Source organism: Eptesicus fuscus, chromosome 11 (genome assembly GCF_027574615.1).
Source record: "Eptesicus fuscus isolate TK198812 chromosome 11, DD_ASM_mEF_20220401, whole genome shotgun sequence".
Lineage (NCBI taxonomy): Eukaryota > Metazoa > Chordata > Mammalia > Chiroptera > Vespertilionidae > Eptesicus > Eptesicus fuscus.
The window spans coordinates 38,965,699-38,989,858 of record NC_072483.1 but is presented as its reverse complement, the minus strand read 5'-3'; the positions used below and the strand labels follow the sequence as shown (position 1 = coordinate 38,989,858).

The 24,160-nt window shown below is 39.3% G+C and overlaps 1 protein-coding gene across 4 annotated transcripts in view; it reads left to right on the top strand.

Moving 5' to 3' along the window:
- PLA2R1 (phospholipase A2 receptor 1) overlaps positions 1-24,160 on the top strand; it is a 112,980-nt gene that overhangs the window by 37,018 nt on the left and 51,802 nt on the right. For all 4 annotated transcript variants that reach the window (XM_054722926.1, XM_054722925.1, XM_028141133.2 and 1 more), the window contains 5 exons: positions 2,457-2,651; positions 3,973-4,130; positions 6,891-6,989; positions 10,346-10,458; positions 21,536-21,705. In XM_054722926.1, the coding sequence (XP_054578901.1) occupies positions 2,457-2,651; positions 3,973-4,130; positions 6,891-6,989; positions 10,346-10,458; positions 21,536-21,705 (735 nt within the window). The remainder of the gene's footprint in view (positions 1-2,456; positions 2,652-3,972; positions 4,131-6,890; positions 6,990-10,345; positions 10,459-21,535; positions 21,706-24,160) is intronic.

Genomic DNA, 24,160 nt, shown 5'->3' with positions numbered 1-24,160 from the left:
CAGAGATAAAACCTAACCATTGTTAAAAGAATCATTACCAGAATAATCAGAAACAACTCTAGATTTAAAATAATAAGCTGAATTATCATTTTAAAATATTATTCCTTACAACCAGGCTTTAACTTTCTAAATTTTCTTTACATAGCTAAGTCTCAGGGTATTGTAGACTACGGGAGCAGGATAGAAGTATTGTGCCTTTGTTTTATGTAAAGATATTTTGCATTGTTTCAATAATGTGCTGAAATTGCTCATACCCTCCTTCTCTTCCTACCATTTTCCTTTCTCCATTTCTTCCTTCTTTATTTGTTCATTCTTATGGCTTCTTGCACTCCCTCCTACTGCCCTTTTTTTCCTTGTTTTATCTACTCCCCTGATCTACTAACTGAGGCCAGAGACCAGAAATGGGGGCAGTTAAGCTAAATTTGTTTGGATTAGTAACTGTCGCTTCAAGTTCAACAAGTCCTTTTGATGATCCGTTCCAACGTTTTCAAACTGCATTCCAGGATCCCCAGGTTCTTTGCTTGAGTCTACCTTTACTTCAATCGGAGAAGCTCCTGTTTTTGTTTTGTTTGTTTGTTTTAGTTTTTAAAAAATATTTATTGTTGAAAGTATTACATATGTCCCCTTTTGTTTCCCATTGACCCCTGCTAGCCCGCCCCCTGCACTCCTGCCCCAGGCCTTCACCACACTGTTGCCTGTGTCCATGGGTTATGTATATATGATAAGAGTTCTTTGGAGAAGCTCCTGTTTTATCTTTTTATCTTACCTTTCGAGTGAAGCTTAAGGTCCCATTTTTAAAAGAGTGTTTTTTGTGTGTTTTTTAAGTTGAAAACCACTTGGTAGATGATACCTAAATGTTCTACATTCTTCAGCTGTGGTGCTAATTGCTATCAGAGCCCTGAAAATAATTTTTTTCTTTTCTTTTTTTTTCAATCCTCACCCAAGGATATTTTTCCATTGATTTTTTTTTGGAAGAGAGAGGGAAAGACAGAGAGAAATATCGATGTGAGAGAAACATCGATTGGTTGCCTCCCGCACATGCCCCACCAGGGCCGGCTGGGGAGGAGCCTGCAAATGAGATATGTGTCCTTGACCTGAATCGAACCAGGACCCTTCTGTCCACAGGGTCCTAGTTCAATTCAGGTGGACGCTCTATCCACTGAGCCAATTCAGCTAGGGCCCTAAAAGCAATTTTAAAAGAATGTCATTTCCCATACTGCAGTGGAATTGCAACTAATTAAAATAGTGCTTAAGGGAGGCACTCAGTTGTGGTTAATAAAATAAAGATGCTATCACCAGGTTGGGGGCAAGCTCCTGGAAGAAAAGAGTCCAAACTTGCCATGCACACCCCTGCATTCCCCTGCAATCTCAGAGCATCATGACACCATTTTCCTTTACTTCTAACCCAGCATTCCTAAGAATCCAGAGGGATACCACGGGCATGCAGACTGACCCTCGAGATGAAAGCTACTTGTCATCTCTGCTCTAGAGGAATTGGCCAGAACTTCTGACTCTTTTCAGCCCAGGATAAATATCTATCCCCACCGACATCTTATATAATAAAAGCCTAATATGCTAAGTGTCCGGTCATCCGGTCCACTGTTCAACCAATCAAAGCGTAATATGCTAATGATATGCTAAGGCCACTCAATGGGTTCGCTACGACATGCACTGACACCAGAGGACAGACAGTCGACCAGTAGGCCAGTCACTATGACATACACTGACCACCAGGGGAAAGATGCTCCGACCAGTAGGTGAGCTTGCTGCTGGGGTCCGGTCAATTAGGACTGAGCGAGATGGGCTAGACACACCCTGGAGCCCTCCCACAGTCCTTCCCTGGCTGGCCAACCTCCCGCCTCTCTCCCTGATCCCTATCATGCACCGACAGGGTCCCTCGGCCTGCTCTGTGCCCTCTCACAATCTGGGACCCCTCGGAGGATGTTGGAGAGCCAATTTTGGCCTGACCCCGCAGGCAAGGCCCAGGGATCCCTCTGGTGCATGAATTCGTGCACCGGGCCTCTAGCACTGTATATAAAATATAATTTAAATTATGGTTCATAACAGCCCTTTTTCAGTGTGAAAATATTTTTAAAAATGGAGAACTATAACTGGTAAATTTTATACCTAGTCCTGACTCTCAGCTTTGGCTGTATGACCTTTGCCAAGCCTCCTTACCTCTTTGTGCCTTAGAAAGCGCATCTGGAAAATGAAGCACTGGGATCCATTAGGTCTGGGTCATAGATTGGGTCCTTCTCAATTCTGAAGACCTGGAATCCTATAATTTATGTTATTGTTTCATTTTTCTGTTTCTCAAAATTTTCATCATATTTTGATGTCATCACTTATATTTATTCTTATATTAAAAATAATATTTATATCAAGAGTAATGAGGAATGTTTTTTAAATGTGGGAAATGAAATTGTTTTTGTTTATGTTGTTGTTGTTTTAAAAAGAAAAAGATGCTTGGAAATACTATGCTACCCACTGTGAGCCCGGCTGGAATCCCCACAATCAGAATTGCTATAAACTTCAGAAAGAAGGAAAGACCTGGAATGAGGCTTTGCATTCTTGCCAGTCTGATAACAGTGCATTGATAGACATAGCTTCGTTAGCAGAGGTGGAGTTTCTTGTAACCCTCCTTGGAGATGGTGAGTGCCAAATGTCTTTGATTTAAGAGGTATGAGATATACTATAGTAACTTCTAAATTAAGCTATTTAAAAGTGCTTATTTGTGGCACATATATCTGAAGTTTCTAAATAATACCCAGAAGTGCAAATTCATTGGATTTTTACAAAATACATGCTCAGAAACTTTGTAACATGTCACATATGCCAGATATATTAGATATTCATATATATATATATATATATATAGATATATACTTAAAGGAGCAAGGAGCAAATATTATTTCTTGAAACTTCTAATAAAAACCCTAAACCTGTAATTTAGCTCTATGGCCACTGGATAGCAGTAATGTGCTGTGGTCATATAATCTAAGCACTAAAAGGAATTGCTTAGAAAAACAATTGGATTTAAACAACTTTAGCCAGTGAAAATAGATAATTTATTTCGTGTGGTGCTTTTCAAGCTTTGTGACATGTTTGGGAGTTCCAAGTTTCTAGGCTTCCACCCAGCTTTAGTTCATCAAAGGGGATCTGCCTCTATCTACGTCATGTATTTAATATAGAATTCTGACAGAAAATATTAAAATCACTGACTTAGAGTAAATGTTTTAAATGAAAAAAAAATCTCCAGACTCTATTCTGAGGAACTTTTCAAGTTAGATTTTAATTTAGGATGAAAACAAAATCTGTCTCTGTCATTTCTCCTCATCTTTCCCATTGGTGTTTAACAGAATCCTGTGGCTGCCTCCATATCAATAGCGGCACTTGGGCATATCTCTCAGCCACGTGGGGTCTTTTCACCCTACCTGGGCTGTCTAGTTTTATTTATGTCTCAGGCAACCCCATTGCTTCCATTTCCATGCTTTTAAGAGTTTCTGCTCCTTTTTCCCATGGCAAAAAAAAAAAAAAGAGAAAAAAAATGTATCATAAAGCTAGACTACCATTAAAAGTTATTTTGTGTGTGCCCTTTTCCTAATCCAATAGACCTTCATGTTTTTCCTTTTTCTAGGCAGAAACAAAAACAAACTTTCCAGATCTACTTTCTTTCCAGCAGCAGGATCTAGAGTCCCAGCAGGATCTGGGACTTGCAGTCTGACTTGTTTTTAAGCATTGTCCTGGCGTTGGCTGTACCTCCCACTCTGCCTCACGTCTAAGGCCGGTATCAAGCAGATCAGCTAGCACAGTGTAGGGGAAAAGGTTTAAGCGGGTATTTTTACCAAGACTTAAACAGGTTTCATCACATGAAGAAATCACTTGCAAAGTGATTTTGGTAATAGTCCCAGTGCATTATCTCCTTTGCATATAATAAGATTCCTGTAAGTAGTTTATATTTGTCTCTTACAGAAAATGCATCCGAAACATGGATTGGTTTGAGCAGCAATAAAACTCCAGTTTCCTTTGAATGGTCTAATGGCTCTTCAGTCACCTTTACTAACTGGCATACACTTGAGCCCCAAATTTTTCCAAATAGAAGCCAGTTATGTGTCTCAGCTGAGAAATCTGTAAGTTTATTTGTTTGTTCAATGCTCCCTTTGCTGGACTTGTATGGAGGGCCGCCTGCAGAGTCTGGGCTGTGGCAGAGACCCAGAACCGCACAGTCCCTGCTCCTCATGGAGCTTCCCTGCTGGCCAGTAACCATGTACCCACAGGGAAAACAGGGTGATGACAGTTGTCATGATGGCTCTGAGGAAACGGGTGACATGATGGTTGGGGCAGCTACTTCAGATGGAATTGCCAGGGAAGGGACTCTGAAGACGTGACATGTAAGCTGGGACTTAAAGAACAACAACAAAAACCCTCCTGAAGAGCAGGGAGAAGAACATTCCAGGCAGGGTGGTTCGTGCAAAAGCCCAAAGGCAGGCCACGGCTTGCCACGTTTGATAACCCGAAAGGCCAGTGTGGCGAAAAGGTGTGAAGGGTGAGGGGGTGGCAGGAGATTGGGCAAGAGGAATGCCAAAATGTGCGGGTTATGGATCCAGGATAGGAACCACTCTCAAGCTTCAAGGAAATGGAGGGCAAGATCTAATTTACATTTTTAACAGTCACTGTGGCTGCTACATAGAGAACAGATTGGGGCGGGATGAAGTGGTAGCAGAGAAAGCAGTTTGGAGGCTCCTCAGTGGTTGAGTTAGTGTAGTGAATGTGGAGACAGCAGACAGATCCAAGGATCCTGAAGGCAGGAATGACTGTTAAATGAGATGTGGGGGTGCGGGAGAGGTAAGCTTATAGCCTGAGCCACCATCATCTTGGCGGAGGTGGTGCCGTTGTCTAGGGTGATGAAGACTAGAGAGGACTGGGGTGTTGAGAGATTACTCTGGAGAGTCATGGCTTTTAAGCTCCATTATCTTCTTAACATAAAAGGCTTTCAACAGTGTGTGCTACCTCTGAACATTGTGCATCAATGGGAAAATCTTGCTCTTTTCCTTGGATGAGTGTAATGGACCCAGTGACCTTAACATCTCGAGCTTCTCTTTTATCTAAAACATCTGATTATGCAGAATTAGTTTAATCCCAAGCCCTTTGAAGGGCTTCTTATGTGTTTAGAATAGAGTTACTCTCTTGATCAGCTAGCTGCTGAACTTACTGGCTGAGTTTAGGTTATTGGGATTTGGTGGGCATTCTCACTCTTTCAGATCACCCTGTATCGAGTTCCTCCAGAATGCACTTTCATCCATGTTCCTTAAATAGCTCGACAAAGGAATTGTGCCAATCAGACACGGGCAGTTTCTCAGCACGTGTTTGATTGTTTTACCCTGTAAGGCTGCCCCAGATATGTGCCGCTGCAATTACAGCGGCGAGGCAGTGTCTCCGAGTCACAGGGCTCTCTCAATGTTTGTCCTGGCTCTGACTCCGCTGAAAGCCACCACAATTTATTCTACAACATTCGGTGCTCTGTTGGTTCGTTAGTTTTGATATAACAGAGATGACCTTCATTTCCTACTGACATTCTCCCGTTTTATTTGACAAACATGGGCATTTCATTTAGCATGTTCACAGAACGAGAGCCAACATTTGGACAGAGAAATTATTTTTCAGAGAATAAAGGTAGGGGTTAATATCACTGGGTATGTCAGGATAGGGCTCTGTAAGTGTGCTTTTTGTGGCCCCCTTTTTGTCAGCTCAGTAGCTCCTTAAACAGTAGATGCATAATAAATAACATTTATTCCCTTGATGTAGAACGCAATATGAATATAATTATTGTGGTGAACAAGTTACCTAAGCATGGTGGAAGCCCACATTTGAATATGAGAACCTAGGAAACCATTCATTCATTCATCCATCCATCCAGTAGTCATTAAGCAACCACAAGTGTGCCTTCTGCTCTCCTGTAACTGAAGACGCCACCGGGGAGGGCTCAGGCTGCTCTTACAGGTGACGGTGTCAGCCTCCCACAGAGGATGTTTCTTAGGGTCATGGAAGGGCTCCACATTCCCCTAAAGCTCAGCCTGCCCGAGATACCACCTAAAAGTTGAACTGTATAGTTTTAGCCTATCGGTCTGCTTTGGGTTAAAATTAAAAATTCTTTGGAAAGGAGGATAAAGTCTTAATCTATTAGCAGTCGTACTCCCACTTAGAGGGGAAGCAGCATTCTCCCTAGGGCAGGAGCACAGCTCCATCCACGTGATTGGCCCCACAGCAACAGCGTCAGCATCACCGGAACATTTGTTAGAAATGTGAATTCTCAGGTCCCGCCTGACTTACTGAATGAGACACTGCTCATGGGGTCCAGTCATCTGTGTTTTAGTAACCCCTCCGGATAATTGTGGGACACACTAGAAGTTGAGAATTACTGTTCTCACCCATCTTTTCAAAAGAAAAATTGAGAGCTGCTTAATGTAAAGCCAGCTGAACCTGGTACTAAGTCCGAGGTCCAGTTTTTCCTGCCTACAGGTCCTTATGCAAAGTATTAAACCTAATCTTTTAAATGACAGTGAGGCCTACCTCACAGGAACACTGAGATAATATATGAAAGTCACTCAACATGAAGCCTGGCACACGTCAAGGAGTATTTGTTGCTGGTCCCCTTCTGCCCACCGATCAGGATTGCATGCCTTGCGACTGTTGACACACTGCGGAGAGCAGGGCCTCTCACTCATAGGCAGAGAGAGGCAGTCCTCTCACATGACAGCAGGAGATCCTAACACATTCCTCCATCCTGAAACACTTATTATTAGTCATATTTTTATTCAGCATATGGGTGTTACCTATCAGCATCAGTAACGGGGGGGCATTCATTCATCTTGTAATACTTTCCCCCTCAGGAAGGACACTGGAAAGTTAGACATTGTGAAGAGGCGCTTTCTTACATTTGTGAGAAAGCAGGCCACGTGCTCTCCGACGCTGAATCAGGCTGTCCAGAGGTAAGTGCCATTAACCTTGTGATTTAGGTGCAGGGCCTTCATAATAGAAAAATCTATTCCCATCGACTTATAGTGAACCTCTCTCTCCCTCTCTCTCCTGCCTCGCTCCCTCCTCCCTCTCTTTCCCTTCCCTACCTCCCTCCCTTCTACCCTCTTTCCCTCCTCCTTTTCGTTCTGAGTGTGGGCTACTTTTAACAAACCAGACAATTATCAGCTAGAGTCACATGGAGGATTTATAGCTCTGTGAGGGTTTGCTTGCCATCCTCTTCCACCTAAGACTACTCTTCTTTTGAGATAAAATAAATGTAAATGATACTATTATACCATCTGTACACGCGATGCCCTGTCTCCTGGGGGTTTCATAGGCTTCCTGTGGGATGTCAGAGTGAAAGCAAATGCCTTCCTTTGAGCCAGAAAGTGAACTTCTGCATCCAAACGCTTGCTTTCCTGTTCCCTTTTCTTAAACTGAAGTATTTGACTAGATACAATAAGGGAGAGAAGTGCACGCTCACAATATATTTATTAGTTTGGAACTGGATAATAAAAATACTTTCGTATTTTAAATAATAAAGCATTTTCAGTACTTTAATCAACAACACTTAATATTTAGGTTTAAATTTACAAGGTAGAAAATTATGTTTTAATTTTTAAAAATACATATAATATCCTGCAGGAAAGTTACCAAAAAATATACCTATCAGTGTCCTCAATATACCTTCTCATGTCCTCTCTCTCTCTCCCCCTCCTCTCTTTCTCTCTCTCTCTCTCTCTCTCTCTCTCTCTCTCTCTCACACTCACACACACACACACACACACGAATTTGGATTTAAATATTGGAGATTTTTAGATTGCATGAATATCAAAATTTTCTCAAACTGGGTTTTTATACAATCCTGCTTGAATTATTTTCTTTTCTAATCCAGTTATTTATGTACCGATTGAACAATAATCCATTTCTCCAGAAACTGCATTTGATTTATTAATCAGTGCGTAAACATGACTCTTCATACTCTAACTGAACATACACATGCCATAGCTGACATGTTGCTGAACATTTTATCTAATGATTATAACTCCTGAATTAGTGATAACTGATCACTGATCTAATCTCTATAAACAGAAATATTGAAAAAATTTTATCTCACTGTGTCTTTCAAGGCAACTCAACATGTTTTGTGTTGAAAGGGCAATTAGCGTCTTACACAGCAGGAACAGAAGTGATGTTCTATTCGAACTTTGTACCCTGTCTTCCTTTCTTGTCCAGCACCACCAGTATTTAAAGATTCGGAGTTCAGACCCAGTTCTCAACTTTAGGGCAAAATTCCCATTAATTTCTTTAAGCATCATCTGTCTGTGGGTATGGTTTCAAAAGGCGCCTTTCTTTTTGACAATGGCTTTAATGTAATTCTCTAAGCAGTCTGCACATACAAAATTAATTTGTAAAATAACTCTTGATAATTTTAAAACAAAGAAAAAGGTTTATTTTTCCCTCTGAGTCACTTTTTGGGGGATGGCACAGTATGAGCAATTATTTCAGTATTATCATCATCATCATTTCATTTAAAATGAAATGGCACTTCATGAACAAAGGATAGTCATGGATACAATCAGTCATTCTTCCCACTCCATTATGTGCACAAAGGCTTATAGTAAAGAGCCTTTGTTTTTCTGGTTATTGCTATGCCACATTTTTTTAGTCTGTTCGGTTCTTGGATTTTTTGTTTTGCTAAGCAGCCTGTGATCTAAAAACCACCAATGAAGAAAGAATACTTTGTCAGGAAGGTCAAATTGTCAGGCTTCCGCTGCCTGTCCTTGCAAAGTACCAAGGCAGTCTAACCTGCCTGGCGTGACCCACGAGGGGCTCTGGCCTCTGGCCGGGGTTGTGACCCACGCAGGTAAGGTTGGGAGCAATGTTAAAGGAGTGACTTCAGAGCACATCCTGGCTGGCTGGATGTGGGACTCCTGTAACCCCCACCTCATTGGACAATATGTTTTGAACTAAAATTGCTTATTTCTAAAATAAGTTTTACTTAATTCACTGCAAGACTGAGAATATAGCAGGAATCGTTGTATAGCTGATCAAAGTCTGGCAAGCATTGGTATGGCACAGAATGAAGTGTGTTTTAAAACTGGTGAAAATAGCTATAAATGATGTGATTTTATAATGCTGAAGGAAAAATAACTAAAATAATTCAGTTATGGAAGACTAATGAATGTACGTCCCCTGTATCATATGATTTTAAATAATAGAGCACCCTTCATTGCTCCCAGGGCTGAGTCATGAAACACATATTTGTCATTTTTGTCTGAGTGCCAAAGCACGCTTGCTTTCTCTCTAGAAGGCTAACCAATTGGCTTAGGAATAATCTTTACCAAAAATATATATATTCTGGCCAATCTCCATTTGAATGCATGATGATCCAGCCAAGACCATCTTAGGTTGCCCCAGAATTGGGTTCCAGGTCAGCTTGTCCGTGAGTCTGTGTCTTTACCCCGGTCCCTAACCTCAGTGAATCTCAATGGGATAACATGGGATAGCAGTAAGAAAGAAAGCTGGAAAATATACACTGTGATCCAGATACATGTGTCCTCTTTGCTCACACTGAGTTCCTGTCTCTATTCCGAGGTCTCTGCCTACATTGTCTCCTTTGATTCTCACAAAAGCCCCCTAGATACTATGATTACCCCCATTTTACAGAGGAGAAAACTAAGACATGGAGAGATCAAATAATGTCTCATGGGGGTAGAGCCTGGATTCAAACCCATGCATACTGTCTTCAAAGGCAACACTATTAATTTCTACTAGCCTGTAGGAACCATTTGTATTTGTATGAAATTCTATATGTTTATCTTTCTCCCTCCCTCCCTCTTCCTCCCTCCCTCTGTGTGTGTGTGTGTGTGTGTGTGTGTGTGTGTGTGTGTGTGTGTATGTGTAAGAGACAGAATCTTGAGAAAGTGTCCCTTTATTTTCATTTGCTTTTAAGGTTTTATGTTTTTAAGTTAATTAAAACTTTTAGGCTTTAAGAATTAAATAAATCTAAAAGTGGCTGTAGCTAATAGCATTACCCGATAGAATGAATACAAATCTGTCAAGACAAAGTTCAACTTTTGAGTTTTGAGTGGGTCAGAGAAGATAGTGGGGTATGTAGTAAATTAGAATATACAAAAGCCCAGCTGGGTGTGACTCAGTGGGGCATGGAGGAGGCAGCCAATCAATGATTCTCTCTTATCATTGATGTTTCTATCTCTCTCTCCCGTCCTCTCTGATAATATATATATATACATATATGTGAATATATAAAAAAGATCTTTTTCTATTTAACTAAATCAAATTATTTTCCTTTTTCTCTTTTAAGGGATGGGAGAGACATAGTGGGTTCTGTTACAAAATTGACACCGTACTTCGAAACTTTGACCACGCCGCCAGTGGTTATTACTGTCCTCCTGCACTTGTGACCATTACAAACAGGTAAAATAGAAACTTTCTGTCAGAAACATGACTGTGCTTTGACGTGAGGGCCCTTGGAATGATAAAATCTAGCCATAATAAGTAACTGATCAAAATCTAAGTGTACTATACAATAGAGTATTAAATTAACTAAATCATTGGTTGAGATGAATTTAAGTCGTAGGATGTTACTCCTCAATTGATTTTTGAGTAATTTAAGGTGACTTTTACTTTTCATAAAGATTTATCAAGTATCTAGCTTTGCTAATATATTCAGTTGCATTTAGATTGCACTTCTAAGTGTTTGTAATAGAAAAGAAATATGTTAGTTAGCATTAATTTTTTAAAAATTTAATGTGTGTGAGTCATGTTGTGTTCTTTTGTTTTTTTAGAACAAAAGTAAGTATAACTAAACTGTGGAGGTTTCAAATATTCAAAAGCTTGCCCATTGAGTCTTAGGTTTGTTTGTTTAGAGTTAGACGCCTCAGTGCACAAGTTTCTTCTTGATGCTAACAGAGAAACCGTGCCCTTTGACACTCTGTACAATTCACAGTGTGCTACGATGTGTCACAGAGGATAAATGCACCAAAGGCAGAAGTGGCCTCAATGTCACTATCGTATCAGGAGGACAGTGAGGGCTGTGAAACTGACTCCTCCCTGATGAAGACAGAAGTAGTTCCATGAAAAAACTATAGCACCTGCAAACAAGTAACTTCTTTTTTTACCTAGGCATTGCCTCTAAAATACCCATGAACACTGGCTGGGTGACTTAGTTGGTTAGAGCATTGTCTGGTACACCAGAAAGGTTGTGAGTTCAATTCCTGGTCAGGACACATACCTAAGTTGCGGGTTCGATCCTCGGTTGGAGTGTGAATGGGAGGCAACTGTTTCTCTCTCCATCCCTCTCCTGCCTCTCCCTCCCTTCCCCCCTCCTTTCCACTCTCTCTAAAATAAAAATGTATCCTTGGGTGAGGATTTAAAAAATTTTTAAATACCCATGAATACCAGAAAATAGGACAATGGTTTCATTGGCAAAATAAATTGCCTGGTGAAACATTTTATGCTCAGGAGACCCTTCCTGTGGAGGATAGCTCTACCTTTGATGAGCTAATATTGTTTTTAGTTCTACCTTTCTCCTTCCCAGGCCTGGAAAAAGCCTTTATCCTCCATTTGTTGATCCTCTCAAAAGGTTTCAAGAGTACCTTGGGTTGCAAGTCAACATAGGACTTTATTCAGGGGCCTGGCCAAAAAACTATGCTCTTTTATTAATTACTTTTTAATTAATGATGTTTTCACTGAAGAAAATATGTCTAATTGTCTGACCTTTTTAAAATGTCTTATTCTTTCTGTGTGTGTGTGTGTGTGTGTGTGTGTGTGTGTGTGTGTAATGTTTATTGAGTGCCTGTCATATACTTGGTACTGTGTTAACTATTTTTCATATATTATCTGACTTTGTAAAAATTCAATAGTCAAGAGTTTATTAGAAAATTATTTATTGAATACCTATTTTGTGAGAGGCACCATATTGGCAGGTTGTAGCAAATAAAGAAAAACTGTGGTGTAATCGTCTTTATTTGCTACTTGCAGGCCAGCAGCTGAAGAAATAGAAAATAGATATGTAAAGAAAATAAGAATGTAGGATAACACAATAAATGGATAAACTCGAAGTGACATTACAGATAACCCATAGTGCCACAGTGAGCCAGGGTAAGGCAGATCTGTTAGAGTTCCAGTGCTCCATTTTCTTTTTTTTTTCTTTTTTTTAAATATATTTTATTGATTTTTTACAGAGAGGAAGGGAGAGGGATAGAAAGCTAGAAACATCGACCAGCTGCCTCCTGCACACCCCCCACCGGGGATGTGCCCGCAACCAAGGTACATGCCCTTGACCGGAATCGAACCTGGGACCTTTCAGTCCGCAGGCCAACGCTCTATCCACTGAGCCAAACCGGTTTTGGCTCGAGTGCTCCATTTTCTAAACACCTTTGGGGACTTTCATACAAATGATAGAAAGTGTTTAGAAAAATACTGCTGCTTTATTTCCCCCAGAGCTAAATATAAGAGTATGCTGTGAATATTTTTAAATTTTTCTTTGATTAACTGTATTCAGTAGCCAATGCTAATGTGGGGTCCAACTCTAAAGCAGAACTATGGCACAGGTAAGCTTGTTTTTGTCCCAGCCTTGACCTCCGAGGCCCGCCCAGGTGACCTTGTGCTGGCATGCTACTCAGCCACCAGCCAACCTCCCCGCCTTACCACAGGTTCACCTCAGTGAGGCATTTGTCCCAGGCAGGTAACACACATGTGCACTGCTCTGTAAACATGTCTACATCCAAAGCAGTGACTCCAACATGGGACATGCAGGGTGAGGGAAGGAAGGGCCTCGTACTCCTGAACTTCATTCATTCAGACCCCAAGAGGGTAAGATATAAAAACCTACACTGCACGGCTCTTTGAGGGACAATACATGTTCAGATATTTTTCAACAGCAAAATTTGTCTGAGAAGGTTTGGCAATGGAAAGTCCCTCCAGATCCAAGAGTGTCCACTAGCCGCCCGGGTAATCATCTTCTTCTATTACTGATTTCCCTTTGAGTTAAGGCACTCCTGTCACTCACCAGTACCCAAGCTTGTAGTTGCTAATTGATTTTCCACTCTTCTGCACAACTGAGCGACAGGTTTGATAGGCACAATTAGAGCCACCTGCTACAAATTACTTCTTTCTTTTGTTATCCGGTAACTGCTCCTGATCTAGAACTTTTAACACTTTGTGGGATAAGAAGGAAGGAAAAACAGACCCCTATTGCTGAATAACAGAATTTTATTTGCTTGTTAACTGTTACCGAATTTTTTAAAGCCTGGCCACTTTGCATCCCGACAGAGCATGACTGCAGAGCTTGCGTTCCAAAGTTACCATGGAAAATTGCCTAAATGCATGTGTATCTAAATCTTGAATCAATCAGTCATGGAATATTTGGTACAAAATAATCCAAATGCCATTCAATTTTGTGAATTTTGCCAAAAGTGAGAAATCCTGCAATATCCCATTTTCTCCTAAGTTTAAATGTGCATTATTTTCAAGCGTATTCACAGCTCCGTTATTTTTCTGCAACCACCATATCTCCCAAACATATTTACAGTTAACTTTTATTGTGGTAAAATATACATAATGTAAAAGTTATAATTTTAACCATTTTCAAGTGTACAGTTCAGTGGCATTAACTACAGTCATATTATTGTGCAGCCATCACTACCATCCATCCCCAGAACATTTTTATCTTCCCAAACTGAAATTCTGTACCCATTAAACATAACTCTCCATTCTCACTGGCCCCTAGCCTCTGGCTGCCACCATCCTATTTCTGTTTCTATGAGGTTGACTCCTCTAGGTAAGTGGAATCACCCAGTAATTGTCCTTTTGTGCCTGGCTTATTGCCCTTAGCCTAATATCCTGCAAGTTAATCCTTCTTGGAGCATGTGTTAGAATTTCCTTTCTTTTTAAGGATGAATAATATTCTATAGTAAGTATACACCACATTTTGCTTATCCATTCATCCATCAATAGACATAAGATGCTTTTACCTTTTGCCTATTGTGAATAATGCTGCTGTGAATATGAATGTACAAATATCTTTTGAATCCCCGCTTTCAATTATTTTGGGTAATATACGTTTCTGGGTATATTTTTATTCATATGATAAAATGATTTTTAATTTTTTGAGGAACAGTTATACTCATTTTTAGCCGCACCATTTCACCATTTTAATTCCCACCAGCAGTGCACAAGTGTTCCAATTCCTTTACATCCTGGCATCCTGGCCACACTTGTTCTTTTCTGTTCTTTTTTTTTTTTAATTTAAATTCTTTTTTTAAAATATATTTTATTGATTTTTTACAGAGAGGAAGAGAGAGGGATAGAGAGCTAAAAACATCGATGAGAGAGAAACATCGGTCAGCTGCCTCTTGCACACCCCCTGCTGGGGATGTGCCCGCAACCAAGGTACATGCCCTTGACTGGAATCGAACCTGGGACCCTTGAGTCCGCAGGTCGACGCTCTATCCACTAAGCACATGGCCTTGCCCCCTACTATCTGTGTCCATTCGTTATGCCTATATGCATGCATACAAGTCCTTTGGTTGATCTCTTATCCTCTCCCTCCCACTCCCCTACCTTCCCTCTGAGGTTTGACGGTCTGTTCGATGCTTCTCTGTCTCCATTTTTGTTCATAGACATCTTAATGGGTATGAAGTGGTGTCTCATTGTGATTTTGATTTGCATTTTTGTAATAATTAATGATATTGAGCATCTTCCATGTGCTTATTATCATCTGTATATCTTCTTTAAAGAAATGTCTATTCAAGTCCTTTGCCCATTTTTTTTCAATTGTTCTCTGTTACTAGTTGTAAGATTTCTTTAAATATCCTATGTAGTAACTCCTCATCAGATACATAATTTGCAAATATTTTTTTCTATTTCATGGGTTGCCTTTTCACTCTGTTGATAGTGCCCTTTGATGTGCAAAAGTTTTTAATTTTGATTAAGTCCAATTTATCTAGTTCTTATTTGCTATCTCGGCATTTGGTGTCATAGCCAAAAAGTCATTGCCAAATGCAGTGTCATGACATTTTCTCATATGTTTTCTTCTAAGAGTTTTTTAGTTGTAGCTCTTACATTTAGGTCTTTGATCCACTTTGAGTTAATTTTTGTAAATGGTGTAAGATAAGAATCCAACTTTAGTCTTTTGCAAGTGGAAATCTAGTTTCCCCTGAATCCATGCTGAAAATACTGCCCTTTCCCTTACTGTCTTGACACCTTTGTCAAAAATCATTTGACAATATACATGAGTGTTTATTTCTGGGTTCTGTATTCTGTTTCATTGGTCTCTATGTCTTTCTTTATGCCAGTATCACACCATTTTGATTACTGTACTTTTTAGTAAGTTTTAAAATCAGGAAGTGTAAGACCTCCAACTTTGTTCTTCTTTTTATCTTTGTTTTTGCTATTCAGAGTCCATTGAAATTTTATATGAACTTTAAAATGGACTTTTCTACTTCTGAAAAAAAAATATTGTTGGGATCTTGATAGAGATTACATTCAATCTATAGATTGCTTTGGGTGGTATGACTATTTTAAGAATAAGTCTTCCAATTAATGGGATAACTTCCCATCTAATTGTGTCTTCTTTAATTTCCTTCAGCAATATGTTGTAGTTTTCAATGTACAACTCTTTCATTGCCTTGGTTAAGATTATTCCCAACTATTTCATTCTTTTTGATGCTATTATAAATGGATTTGTTTGTGGTTTTCTTTTTAGCTTGTTCATTGTTAGTATATAAAAATGCAACTGATTTCTGTATGTTGACAACTTTACAGAATTTGTTTATTAGTTGTATTTTTGGTACAATGCAGTTAACTTTCTTTTTAAAACATATTTTAATTACCCCTTTTTAAATTACACAATAAAAACATTCTCATTGATACAAATTCAAGCAAACCAGAAGAATGTAGACTAAAAAGTGAAAGTGCCCCCTGACCTCCACTATCCTCCCCTCTCAAACAATCCTACTCTGCTCCCCAGAGGTAACTGCCATTAATAGTGTGGTATTTGCTCTTCTGGGGTTTGTTCTTGTGTATTTTCTAAGTCTGTATTTCTCTTCTATCTTTTTGCAAGAAACAATATTCAAAAACTTAACATTGCTAGTTCTTGAGGAATGCCACCAGAAACTTCTGGCAATAATGATCATGATGTGTGTCTCCCATTTCAAATCTACTGATATTCTATTTCTACTCTTTATTTATGTTAGTTCAGCAATAGAGTCACTTATTTTAAAATCCATTTAAAATGTTAATTGTTGTGTTCTTGGGAGAAATCCAATTGTAATTACTCAGTTCAAAACTGAGTCCTTTCTAACCCAATCCCATTGTGAGGTGTTTGGGGGTTTTTTAATTGAAATAGCTCTCTAGTGAATCTACTTCCAATGTATTACTTTTTCAATCTCTTTTTTCAGGTAATACAAATGCAATCATTACAGTATTGCTATCTGCTAAGTACTGTGTTGTTCACAGACAAGAAACATCTTTTTTTCAGCTACATATCACTGGCTAACCTGATGAAAAAAATGTAATGATCAATTAGTGATTTGAGTTAAAAACAAAACAAAAACACCTCCTTTTGAAGTATATACTTTTGAAATGCAAAACATTTATTTTGAAATAAAAATACTGGTCAATGTATGCCAAAACTGTGTATTGCTATCTTCAAATGCATTTTTAAATTAAAATTTAATGTTTAGCAACATGAGCAACAATTTCCTTAAACTGATGGAAGTTTAAGATATATTTTTCTTGCTTACACTAAAAACACACATTTGATTTCTTCTTTTTTTTTTTATTTATTTATTTTTTTATAATAAATCTTTATTGTTCAGATTATTACAGGTGTTCCTCTTTTTTTTCCCCCCATAGCTCCCCTCCACCTGATTCCCCAACCCACCCCATGCCCTTACCCCCCGCCACTGTCTTCATCATAGGTGTAAGATTTTTGTTCAATCTCTGCCCGCACCCCTCAAACCCCCTTCCTCCTGAGAATTGTCCGTCCTCTCCCTTTCTATGTCCCTGATTCTATTATATTCACCAGTCCATTCTGTTCTTCAGATTTTTTATTCACTTGATTTTTAGATTCACTTGTTGGTAGGTATGTATTTGATGTCTTTTTGTTGTTCATAATTTTTACCTTTACCTTTTTCTTCTTCTTCCTCTTCTTCTTAAAGAATGCCCTTCAGCATTTCATGTAATCCTGGTTTGGTGGTGATGAACTCCTTTAGCTTTTTCTTGTCTGTGAAGCTCTTTGTCTGACCTTCAATTCTGAATGATAGCTTTGCTGGGTAGAGTAATCTTGGTTGTAGGTTCTTACTGTTCATCACTTTGAATATTTCTTGCCACTCCCTTCTGGCCTGCATAGTTTCTGTTGAGAAATCAGCTGACAATTGTATGGGTGCTCCCTTGTAAGTAATTAACTGTTTTTCTCTTGCTGCTTTTAAGATTCTCTCTTTGTCTTTTGCCCTTGGCATTTTAATTATGATGTGTCTTGGTGTGGTCCTCTTTGGATTTCTCTTGTTTGGGGTTTTGTGTGCTTCCTGGACTTGTAAGTCTATTTCTTTCACCATGTGGGGGGAAGTTTTCTGTCATTATTTCTTCCAATAGGTTTTCAATATCTCGCTCTCTCTCTTCTTCTGGCACCCCAAAAATCCAGATGTTGGTACGCTTAAAGCCATCCAGAGGCTCCTTACACTATCCTCATACTTTTGGATTCTTCTTTCTTTCCACCTCTCTGGTTGGGTGTTTTTTGCTTCCTCATATTCCAGATCTTTGGTTTGACTCTTGGGGTACATTGATCTACAGTTGAGTTTCTGTATATTCTTTATTTCAGACAGTGTATGCTTAATTTCTGACTGGTCCTTTTCCATTTATTTATTTATTTTTTTGGCATTCTCATTAAGGTCCTTGAAGGTCTCACTAAGTTCCTCGGAGGTCTCTTCAAGTTTCTCAGCGGTTTTTAGAAGATTCTTGAGTAACCTTATAAATGTGGTTCTGAACTCTGTGTCATCCAGTAGTTTACTTTCCTCCATCTCTCCTATTCATGACATGCTTCTGTGTCTCCACATTTTGGCTGCCTCCATGTGTTGATGGAGTGGCTTTGTGTGGTCGGTGACCTATAGGGGCCAGTAGCTCAGCTTCCCCAATCACCTGAGGTGGTCGCTCTTGGTACACCCCTTTGTGGGCTGAGTGAAAAGTCTTGGTGTAGTTAAGCCTTGATTGCTGTTGGTATACTGGAGGAATTGACCTCCCAGCCAATTGGCTGTGAGGACCCGCTGTGTCTATAATGGAAGAACTGCTGCGCTGGAGACACGCTTATGGTGCAGGCCTTGTTTCAGTGGGGCTTTGGTGCTCACTGAGTCTGCCTCCCAAATGTGTCACTTATGGATGTGAGGAGTTGAAATCTGGTGTCTCACACTGACCACTAGGTACACTGGCTTCTGGATCTCCAATGGGGTTTAGGTCAGCTACTGTATGAGGATACCCTGCAGGAGCTACAGCAAGAACCACAGTCCTCTCCTCCCTGCTTGGAGCTTGGAGGCTTTGGAGCTGTCTGTACCGGGTTGCAAGTTTACTAGGTTAAACTGCAATAGAGAAGGCCATTCATATGCAAAAGCCGCTGCTTGGAGCTTGGGTGTATTTGTAGATTGTGCGGGGCAGAGTCTCAGGGTGTCACTAGGCTAGGGTGTGGAAAACAGCGATGGCTGGCAGTGAGCTGTCTCAACTGCGTCCCCACGTCTCGTGCCCCAGCACAGCAAACAATTATTCTTGCACGCAGCTCTGCAAGCAAGCCACCCTCACTTTCCAACCCGATGGCAGACAGCCCAGTTTCTCCCCAAAAACTGGATTTCAGAGAGATCGGGAGCTTGTCTCTCTTCAGGTTGAAGAAAGCAATGCCTGCTGCCAACGGGGCTCCGCCGCCAGCCCGTATCGCGCGTGTGTCCCCGTACCTCAGTTTTTCAGTGTTTGTGCCCTGAATGCTCTTTTCTCTTTCCGTCTAGTTGTAGAGCTTCCACTCAGCCAGCTTTCCCGTGGTTCTGGGTGATAAACGTTTTGTCTTTTAGTTGTAGTTTTGAAATTGTTGTGGACGGCAGCAGTTTAGATGTTTACCTACGCCGCCAGCTTGGATCTCCCACATTTGATTTCTTAACGTTTTAAAGGATCTGATTAGAAGATTAATTTCTTTCTGATTCTAAGAATTATTTTCCTAAAAAATTTGATTTTATAAGTAGGTACACACAAGTTAAATATTTTATCATTTGTGTTGTTTTTATAAGAATAACAACAAAAAAATGTTTACTGAATTCCTTAGAGATAACATTTTATCCTGGCTCAATAATAATATAAAACCATGTACATATGGTTATGTTTTGTTCCTTAAATCATGACATTTGCATTAAACAACTTCAGTGAAAACAAACAAAAAGGCTAGATACCATAAAGCTCTGGAGTATTTGCAAATGAGAAATTATAAAACACAAGGCCAAGAAAGACTTTAAAGGTCGTCTGCTCTATTACTGTAAAGGTAGAGGTTTTGCAACCCTTTTAGTGTTTGAAGCCAAGTAGAGTGGTAAAGATTATAAAATGTTCTCTTGTCTCTTTATCAGTTGCAAAACAAACACTCAAGAGATTGCATACTGTTATCCAGAGTTAATTTCTTAGGATATATGGCTTAAAAGAAAGACATATTTGCTGAATTTCTTTATTAACAATGCCATCTTCTAAATTGGACTGAGAAAACTAGAACCCTGTTTTGATTTGAACGTTTTAGGATTTAATGTATGAGTATTATATGCAACTACTTTTAAAAAATATGTTTGCCAATTAAAACGCGGAAGGTTTCTATTGTTTTAAGCAATGATAAATGGAGATAAAATAGCAAACCAGAGTGGACTAAATAAATCTAAAACCAGCAAGGGACAAAAGCAAAATGTTGTCATGAATAATGATACTAGAGTCCAAGTTCACAGACAATGTTATTTCTCTCCATTACCTGATAGATGTCATGGTAGAAGCTAATGGAAGAACCAGCAATGCCCCTTGGGTTCTTAGAACCAGCACAGTGAATGGCTTCCTGGCCACAGCCTCCATGGTGCAGTGCCTTGCTGGCCTCCTAGCACAGGAGTTTCAGGCACTGGGCATGTTAGTGACCTGACTCAATATTTGCCTTCACCCTCCTTCCTTTTGAAGCACCTTTACATAAGGTTCTGCCACTGCAATCTGGTTACAAAAGAACTTTTCTAATTTCAAATGTGTGCTGGTCAGATTATTCATAGAGGTACCTGCAAAAGGTACTTACTAAAGCGTGATGAAAATCCATGTGCTCGGCCAAGATGAGGATCCCGGACAACTAAGACCTCTAACTGCTGCTAGTGATGTTCATCAGGCAGTTTAAAATGTTACTTCTTTGTGTCATTCCCCTTGCTCCCCTATTTCCTTTGAGACTCCTCTATTCTTAAATGGCCCCATTGCTTTTGCTTCCCTGTGCAAGTTAAGGATGCATGGTTATGAAAAAAAACACACAAAATTGGATGAAAAAGTCTAATTTGCTTTCTTGTTAGGTTTCCTGGGTAATTTCATCAGGCCTTTCCTTTCCCACTGACTCAGCAAGTCTGGCCAAAAAATCAGCCCTGTTTGAAATGTTTCTTCAGAATGTTATATGTACTGAAAATAAATTTTTCAAGATAGTTTCCAACTTTGCTTAAAATTCCAATGCTAGTTAAATTTTAACACATTTTTCTTTCAGGCAGTCATGTGAAAGCATATAGACAAGTTTTCTAGATTCTGCTTCTGATGCATTTGGGTTGGGAAGGGAGCCTTCCCCCCAATCAATGAACACTAACTCATTCAGCTGTTTGGAGGAAATGTTACTGGCTGCACTTCCTTGGGTTCATTTCTAGGGTTTTAAATTTATCTTCAATGAATTTGCATATCTGAACACATTTGAATAAGTCAAGGACTCCATGTACCTGTGAAAAACTGACTTGGGAGACATAAAATTGCTACTCCAATCTCTGTCTCGTTCTCACCAGGCAAGTGTGCAGAGTGGGTGCATGTGAACTCTGCCGGCAGATGCTCATCCAAAAAAGCATAATATCCTTCCTCCTCCCCTCTGGCCACCCCTCATCTCATGCTGAGGTGTGCTGCATGGGGTGTGATTGCAAAGTAAGGCACATATTGTGCCAAAAAAATGTATTATTACTGGCTTCATGGGCTTTACCACCTATACTTCGAAACTGGAGCTAAACCCTAGTCCTTGAAAGAATTAAGCCCTGTCTGTAAGAGTCAAATTCTCCTCATGCGTGTATTTCTGGGAATTACAATGACATTTTGCCTTTATGAATGATGTCCAGGGTCTTTGGGTATTTTTCTGCTTCGTGTTCTAAAGAATTCATGAGAAATGTTTATTCTGGTGCCATTCTGTGCACCTTATTATGTTTTTTAATGGCATTTTTAATTGCCCAGAAACTTACTATAACCATTTCCTTTCCCCCTGTTTAAGGTTTGAACAGGCTTTTATTACCAGTCTGATCAGTAGTGTGGTAAAAACAAAGGACAGTTATTTTTGGATAGCTCTCCAAGACCAGAATGACACAGGAGAATACACCTGGAAGACAGCAGGGCAGATGTCTGAGCCGGTGCGGTACACACACTGGAATGCCCATCAGCCTCGTGAGTAGAGGGGACTGCTACACCACCGTTCCCTCCTGTTTCCTTTGCTCCAAATTATTCCTATCCTTTGATCCACCTCCTTTGATTCTTCCTTAATGTTTTCTTAATGCATAAATCAACTAAAACAATTACCACAGGTTCCCAGGGGGGTGACATATGGCCGGTCATTTTTAAAAGTCTAATCCATATGAGTCATTTGACGTGTTCAAGGTGTAATTCATTGCTCAAGGCCATATGTGCCTTTATTAGCAGAAGTCCAATTGCTCCCTCTTAAATTCTGTTCGATAATCCCAGGGGCTTACTCAGTTGAGAATAGTTCCTGATACTTCACAGTGAATAGGCACAGTAAATGCCCACATGTGGGCGCCTTTCATCAGTCCACAATCACTGCCCTGTGCCTTGCTGAAGAATGTTGGCCCATCACTTAGGTAACGTTCTTGTTAGTCCATCTCCTCCGTGGACTCAGTGGTATTTTAGCAGGATGCCAGAGTCACAGCTCTATCAGTTCACTCAGGTGTGCTCAGCTCTGGATCCCAAAGCACGAAACTGTGCTAGGTTAGCCAGTTCCAGAGAAGTTAATGGCTTTAGCCACAACCTACACTTGAACTAGCCCCTGTGGAATAAGCCTAAAGCTGTTGTATTAAGCTTAAGTTACCAACCTAGGCTCCACACCCCTTTCTCTTAGTGTGAATTCCTATTTGAGTGACTTGGCCCCTTTCTTGCTTATGGATCTGAATCAGGGCTATTCCAATAGACAATAAGCAGTAGGTTATCTCTAAATTTGTATCTGGAGGAAGTGGGTTAGCGACTTCAGGTTCTTCCCTGAGGAAAGATAAATATTGTTATAACACAATAATAACTATGATATCAAGTATTAGTCAAAGGACTAAACATACTAAAGATGGAGATTATCAGAATGAATAAAAAAAATAAGACACAACTATATGTTGTCTACAAGAAACCCATTTTAAATTTAAAGGCACATATATTAAAAGTAAAAGGGTGAAGAAATGCTAACATTAATCAAAAGAGGCAGGAATAGCTATATTAATTTCAGACAGAACAGATTTCAGAACAAGGAAAGTTTTCAGTGATAAAAGAGACATTACATAATGATAAGTGTCGGTACTCTAAGACAAAACAATCTTTAATGTGTAGCCACCTAACAACCGAGTGACAAAACACAGGAGGGAAAACGGATAGAACTGCAAGGAGAAATAGATAAATCTATTATTATAGTCAGAGACTTTAACACTCCTCTACGAGAAATGGACAGATCCAGCAGGCAGAAAATCAGTAAGGACCAAGTTGAACTCAACAGCATCATCAATCAACTAGATATAATTGACATCTATAGATAATAACATACAGCAACAGCAGATTACACATTCTCCTCAAACTCACATGGAACATTCACCAAGACATACCACATTTGGGCCATAAAACACACCTTTCCATCTTTAAAAGAATAGAAATCATACATTTTTTGCTCTCAGACCACAGTGGAATTAAAGTAGACATCAATAGCAGAAATATAGCTGGAAAATCTCCAAATACTTGGAGATAAATTGTACACTTCTAAATAACACATGGGTCAAAAAACAAATTTCAAGAGAAATTTTAAAATATTTTAAACTAAGTGAAAATTAAAATACAATTTATTAAAATTTGTGAGGTGCAGAGAAAACAGTGTGTAGAGGGAAAGTTTTAGCATTGAATGCATGTATTAGAAAAAAAAGATCAAAGCAATAATCTAAACTTTTACTTTAGGAAACTAGAAAAAAGAAGAGCAAATTAAATGCAAAGTAAGCAGAAAAAAGAATTACAACTTAAATCAATGGCATTGAAACCAAAAATCAGTAAAGCCAAAAGCTGATTCTTTGAAAATATTAATGAAATTGAGAAGCCCCTAATCAGGCTCACTAAATAAGAAGAGAGAAGACACCAATATTATAAATAAAAGAGGGGACATGACTACAGATTCCATGAACATTAAAAAGGTAATAAGAAATATTACATACAACTTAGACCTTAAACCCTTTACAAAAATTAACTCAAAATGGATTATAGACCTGAATACAACAAGCAAAGCTATAACTTCCAGAGGAAAGAAAATAAAACTAAATTTAGATGACCTTGGGTATGGAAAGGACTTTTTAGATACAACAAGGAAGTCACAATGCACGAAATAAATAATTAATGAGCTGGACTTCATTAAAACTAAAATTTCCGCTTGAGAAAAATAATATCAAGAGAATGAGAAGACAAGCCACAAACTGGGAGAAAGTATTTGCCGAAACCACATTTGATAAAAAGACTGTTATCCAAAATATAGAAGGAACTCTTAAAACTCAACAAGAAAATAAAGAACCCAATTTACAAATGGACAAAAGGCCTAAGTTAAGGAAGATATATAGATAGCAAATATGCATATGAAAATGTTTAACATCATATG